The 6,516-nt window shown below is 39.0% G+C and overlaps 1 protein-coding gene across 2 annotated transcripts; it reads left to right on the top strand.

Annotated features, from left to right (window-relative positions):
* Window positions 1–233: 233 nt before the first annotated feature.
* LOC113345089 (FACT complex subunit SPT16-like) lies at window positions 234–2,421 on the top strand. 2 transcript variants are annotated; one of them, XM_026588953.1, is made up of 3 exons: window positions 234–369; window positions 901–1,718; window positions 1,880–2,421. In XM_026588953.1, the coding sequence occupies exons 2-3, from the start codon at window positions 914–916 to the stop codon at window positions 1,888–1,890; spliced, it is 816 nt and encodes a 271-aa protein (XP_026444738.1). In that variant the 5' UTR covers window positions 234–369; window positions 901–913; the 3' UTR covers window positions 1,891–2,421. The 2 variants fall into 2 exon arrangements, with proteins under 2 accessions (XP_026444738.1, XP_026444737.1); XM_026588952.1 differs by having other exon boundaries at window positions 901–2,421.
* Window positions 2,422–6,516: the final 4,095 nt, after the last annotated feature.

Genomic DNA, 6,516 nt, shown 5'->3' with positions numbered 1-6,516 from the left:
ATCAAATTATGAGCGGTGATAACTTATTGATAAACTAGACGGGCAAATCTCAAACACTTAATTGTTTTCTTCTGGGGCAACCAAAGGAAAGTGTGCCTCCCTCATCTCATCCGTGTAGAGAAAAGGGAACCAAAAAAAACCCTAAAAGCACGAAGTAGACTACCACTACCGTGCCTAACCTTAGTGATTGCCAAGGCTTTTTATTTCCATCTCTTGTGTGGTATATATATATCTAGAGGACATATATTTGGGAATTTCCGTGTTATTTTCATAAAATAGGAAAAGAAGAAGACCGAAGAGTTTTAAGCCTCTGTTGAGAGCGAAACATAAAAGGGGAATTCAGATTTTTCTTACGATTTAACGGTTTAGGTATGTATGATATGACTCCTGCAAATGATATTTGTTTAGATCTAAGTTTTTTTCCCTAATTAAGTTCTAGGGTTTCGAATTTCGGTTCAAATTGGTAGTATTTTTGTTTGACATTGTGCTTGTATATATATCCTATTATTGCTTGATTTCCAGCTCATTGTTGTTATAAATCTTTGATTGAGTTGATAATTTGAGTTAATTTTGTTTTCCTTGCTGTGTCCATGTATGATTTAATAGACTGATTTTTATCTGTTAATTAGCGCATATTTGTGATTTTTAGATCCATATATATACTGGTTGTTGTACATTCAGTGATATGGTCCTCCTGTCACTCTTTTTTCATGAGACACAGAGTTTTTTTTGTCTTGTTACATTAGATACCTCTCATGCTCTTACATATTGACCACTGTCCAAATTATGTAGTCATTTCCAACTACAACCATGCGTGATAGAAGAAGATGTGATGTTTTTGGAAACTCATTTCTTTCAAAACGAATAAGTTGTTTTCTGCCTTCTTTCTATCATATGCAGATCTAATATTACAATGGAAGCTGTTCGAACCTCAAAACTAAACATGTTGACCAGATTGAAATTTTATGGAAAAATTGATGAATCCGAGGATGAAAAGGAGGAGAGGCGCATTGCAAAGCAGGCACAACTTGGTGTCTGGTTGAAGATGAAAGTTGAAGAAAGATTGTTGGGTGTTGAGTACAGCGACACTGACGAGGAGGAAACTAAACCTCCGAAACAACGGCTTAAAAATGTTACGCCGTTTGAATTTGGAAAAAGACGGCCTGTCATTGGTCAGTTGAAGCTGCGGATGGAAACAAAAGACAGGGTAATAATCCTAACTGATGTTATGATCATCCTTCCCAAGGCAGAAGAAGAAGGCCAAGGTGATGAAGGCAAAGGTGGAGAAGGCCAAGGTGAAGAAGGGAGAGGTAGAGAAACCATTGCTGCTGGTACTCTTGAAACCCATGCTAACGGGTTCATATACAAGGCCTCCAATTTCCGTAAGCACTTTTACTTTCACGATATTAAAAAATCCTTCTTCCGTCTTGGGGACAAGAAGTTGCCGCCTCTCTTGCACTTTCAGTTGCATGTTCCATTCATGAAGGGGAGAGAAAATACGAAAGACATCGAATTCCATTTGGTAGAATGCCCTGTGAGACAGAAAAGACATAAGAGGTCCTATCATGCAGGTAAGATTGAGGAACAGAAGCAAACCAGCTGGGATGGGGGCCATAACGAACGTTTAAAGAACTTTGTCGACAGAGTTTATGCTCGATGGAGTTCCCTGCACCATTCACCCTGTCTGTTTTATGAGCTAGAGAAGAAGTATGAATTTGGTGGGGTTTTCTGCTCCAAGGCCTCAACCTTTGTCCTGACTTCATATGACCTAATTGTGCTTTTAAAAAAACCTTTCAGTGTGTTCCCACTAACGGATGTTCATTTTGTTAATCTGGCGCGGCTTAGATATGGGAAAATTGATATGACAGTCATATTTCAGGACTATGGTAAGGAGGACAGTCTGCTGGAAATCAATTCAGTTCCCTTAAAGGCGCTTGCTAGCATAAAAGATCGCCTTAACGATGTGAAGTACTATGTGAACACTAAAAAGCTACACTGGAAGGCCGTACTAAAAGACATTGCAGATTTCCCGAAGAAGTTCGTAGAGAAGGGCGGATGGGATTACTTTGAACTCGAGGATTCTAAGACCTTGGCCTATTACTGCAAATTCGCGGAAGGCTAACTGGGTGGGTGATGGAAGCAATGGGTCAGATGGCGAAGAAACGATAGTAAAGCAGGTGAAAGGTTTGATTTTAGACAAGAAAGTGTAGTGTTTGAATGTGCAAGCAGTTTTAACTATAATGCCAACTTCACAGTAGTGAAGATGTTCTCCCAGTCTGCAGTTGGTCAATTTCTTATTCTTACAAGAAGCATTTTTTGTCGGTTGATGATTCTGTCTTCTATTACTAAACATCATTAGAATTTTCGACTAGACTCGAATGTTATTCCCATTTTTTGTTTTTATTTAAGTGAACTCATGTTGATTGGAGCTTCTTCATTAGCATTTACTACTACACTTGAATGTTACTCTTGTTTTTATTTAATTGACTTTTTTTTTTTTTAATTATTTTAGACAAAGAAATGTAGGTCTTATCGGACGTGCATGCAGGTACTTGTAGTATTAAAGACATAGTACCAATCTACAGTGTGTCATCATGACTGTTTACAATTGGTGATTGTTAGTGCTGGCATGACATATTTTGTTTTAGTGCTAGTTGTCGGAAAATTGACACTAAATTAGTATGAAGAAAAGAATGTTGTCTTCTGGGTTCAAGGCTCTAAAATAGATTCTTTTCGACAATTATTCGATCCTTTTCAATTGAATTGGCGAGTACAAATAGGTCAATGAATATTGCCGTCAGGATACTTGAAGCCCTACAACAATGTTGGATTTAAAGCTTGTACAACCTTGACCCAACCAAGAATACACAGGTTTTGATTCCGATGATGCTTGTTAAAGCAAGTCTTATGGTGGAATCCAACCTATTCCAAGTGTGGAAAAACCATCGAATGTCAAGTCTAGTAGCTTCCAAGTTGGGGTCTTCCACAGAAAATCCAAGCAGAGTTCCACAGTTTCGTGGAAGGGTCCGTGGAATCCATGCAAACGCCAATAAGAATAGCGCAGTAGAAGATAAGAAACACTATTAAGAATAGCACTAAAAAAACGCTATTAAGAATAGCGTTTTTTTTTATCCGTAGATTTAAAATGAGTTGTTGAAATCTAACGGCTGAGAAAAAAACGCTATTCTTAATAGCGTTTTTTTAGTGCTATTCTTAATAGTGTTTTTTTAGTACTATTAAGAATAGCGTTTTTTATTTATCCATAGATTTAAAATGAGTTGTTGAAATCTAACGGCTGAGATAAAAAGCGTTATTCTTAATAACGTCTTTTTAGTGCTATTAAGAATAACGTTTTCACTATTCCACCATTACACTTGCGCTTTCAGCCACAGTTCCAAGTGCTGAGGTGGCGTGCAAGATGGAAGATGGATGGATTCCACCATAAGACTTGCTCTTAGAGAGAAAACAAAGAGTTTTTTTTGATGTGTTTTGAATGAAAACAAGGACGCTATTTATAGAGAGTTTCACATCAGTTGAAGATGACTCTTCATCTCCAACAGGCATCTTTTCAGAGCGAACAAACATCTCTCCAACAATGGTGTCTTGGGAAAACGAAGTTTCTCTTTGGTTTTCTAACTATCACTAGAAACCCTAAAACAGAAAAATTAAGGGTTTGCTGAAAATGAAGGTCGATCACTGAAAACTCTGTGTAACGCCTACAAATTAAGGGTTTGTTAAAAATATCCAACACTAGTATGGTTCCAACTTATACGGGATGGAGTTTGGTTGATATTGTGAGTTTGGAAGTGAACATGAATGTAGTTAATGTTGTTCTGTTTGTTGTATTTGGTTGTGAGTGCTGGATATTCTGATGCTGCAGGGTGTGAATTGATCTCTCTTGATCCCGGATGTGACAAGTGACAGTGTTTGTGCAGTTAGTGGACATTCCACTAATTAAACTCTGTGCAAATAATTCTTATGAATAGTTGTTTGCCGAATCTTGCTAATCAGAACTCAACTTCTGAAAGTTCGTATGGTTGTGCATCTTTTTAGTTTTCGATCTCTTTCTGGTGTCCAAATTTGTTGTTGGTGTTTCTGCTGGGGTAAAATATTAGAAAAATATCTGTTTGGAAAACATAAATTAAGTAGGTTAGCACAGCACGTTAAAATTTGTTGTTGGTGTTTCTAATGTAAATTGGGTCGGGCTAACACGTTTACAACACAACACGTTAAAATTCGAACATAGCACGACACAACACGTGACCGGCACAACACTAGCACATCACGTTTGCTTAATATGCTGGGTTGTGCTAGAAAAATAGGCTCATCAGCGCGGCAGAACACGTGGTACGTGAAAGCACGCGGCACAACATAGCACGGCACACGAAAAAAGCATGCCAAATCATGCATAAAATACATCACTATATAGCATATCTCCTGCGTATTTCACAAAAAAAAAAATATATATATATATATTATTAGAACAAGTTTTTAACATTTTATTTTCATTATGCTGATTAATTTATACAATAACACATATACTAATGATGAGTGCCAAATATTGTATATATTTATCCCTTTTTGTTGGCATTTTAACTCATCTTTTGTGCATTAATTCTACATATTATCCCATATTCTGTATTTTCAGTGTTTTCAAGAATAAATATTTTTATTAATTAATTTTGCATTTTTAGGTAATAAATAAAGTTCGGATGAGTCGCGGAGCGAAAAGAGCAGAAAAGTAGTGAAAAGCCGGGAGAAATTACGCAAGGAAGCCGCGAAGAATGGTGCGCACAACCTAATTTTCTACACACAAAAGCGCCTCCGTTCTCAGCCATCAGATCATTTCTCAGAAGCATCCGATGGTCGCTCCTTCATAGAGCATCAAAATCTGATGTCTCTGCCAAGCACCACAGCGCTGAAATTCCAAGCCTTCAGATTAGATGGTAGTTGAATCCAACGGTCGCTCCCTTGCTGTACATCAACGTTTGATATCTCCGCCTAACACTACAACACCTAACTCCATCTGGCATCGTTGATTTTGTTGTATCATATAATCCAACGGTCGCTCATCGCTTACCTCCGCATCACCGTCCGATCTACCTACCATCTTCGCATCTCGCAGCTCAGAGTCACAGAACATCAAGACTCGATGCATTCGCCTCACACCCTAGCACCCGAGCCCTACCACCTAACCAAACACGCCCCCTACCCCAAACACAGTCGAGCCTCTCCTCCATCTTCTCCACAGCAGAAGAACCACCGTACACCACCACCTTCTCCACCTCTGCCACCAACTCACTGCCACCACCACACCTCCACCATCATCACCCTATCACCCAACAACAAAACCCATCTCACCCCTAGCCCTCTAGTTCCCTAATTTCTCATTTTTTCACGCTTCTCTTCCTGAAACCCTAGGCGTGAAAAAAATTGATAAATTAGGTAACCTAGAGTTGCAATTGGCGCATGAGAAATGGAGTAGGAGCAATTACAAAGCATGGGTCGAGTTCAATTTGATGTTGCTACATCAAATTAGGTGAGAAAATTACCAAACCCTAGCTCTGTCAGTTTGGGTGAAAAATTGGGTAAAACCCTAATGAGGAATTTGGGACTATAAATAGACTGTGGGTATGATGTAAAATGTATGCTTGGAGTAGCCAACATCCAGGACTTTCATGTCCTGTTAATTTTCAATTTCATGTTTCACTGTTAAATGTGCTTATGTGTTCTTGCTTTGTCACTGTTAATTTCTTGCTTTGTCACTGTTAATTTCTTGCTTATGTTATTGTTAAATGTGCTTATGTTATTCACTGTTAATATCATGTGTTAGTTTCAATTGCTAGGGTCTTAAGGAAGCCTTAACTTGCTATCCTGTGTGATGTGAGTATGCACTCTTGAATGTTAAACATGTTTAGGAGATAATCACCTTGGCAAGTCTGCAAATTGCTCTCACAGTGGATGCTATGTATCCATTGTAGTTAGAATATCTCTCTGTGGACATAGCCACCAATCATGCTAAACCAGACCATGTTGAGCCTTAGACTAGTTATACTTAGTCAGATAACTAGTGCTTTGGAGCAATGTCTTATTGGGGATGATTTCTCTAGTGGAGAAACTTCTTAGACATTGGGCAGACCATATCTTAACCCATGTCATCACAAGAACAAGAATGTAGTCATTGAATACATGGTGTAGGTTAGTGGTGGAATTAGTGATCCTAGTTCCCTTCATTTTGCTCTGTTAGCTTCATCACAACCCTGCCCTTGGCCTTAGGCCTTGGTTCATTCTTGTTCTGTATTGCTTTTGTTTGCTGCTTTCTTTCCTTCCCTTGCAGCTGCTGCTGCTGCCACTTCCATTTCTCTGCTGCAGCTGCTGTTGCTTTTGCTCTGCAGTTGCTGTTGCTGTTGCCTTTGTCCTGCAGCTGCTGCTGCTGCCTTTCTGCATTCTTCTGCTGCAGCTCCACTCTCCTGCTACAACTCTGCTGCCACTTCTGCTGCACTGCTGCTGTAGCTG

The sequence above is a fragment of the Papaver somniferum genome, unplaced genomic scaffold, assembly GCF_003573695.1.
Source record: "Papaver somniferum cultivar HN1 unplaced genomic scaffold, ASM357369v1 unplaced-scaffold_80, whole genome shotgun sequence".
NCBI classification, from domain to species: domain Eukaryota; kingdom Viridiplantae; phylum Streptophyta; class Magnoliopsida; order Ranunculales; family Papaveraceae; genus Papaver; species Papaver somniferum.
Note: the sequence above shows the minus strand (reverse complement) of the source record. Positions and strands in the feature narration are given on the sequence as shown.

What these genes read in the sequence shown, in the direction of transcription:
- LOC113345089 (XM_026588952.1), top strand. Translation starts at nt 914, where the DNA reads ATGGAAGCTGTTCGAACCTCAAAACTAAACATGTTGACCAGATTGAAA.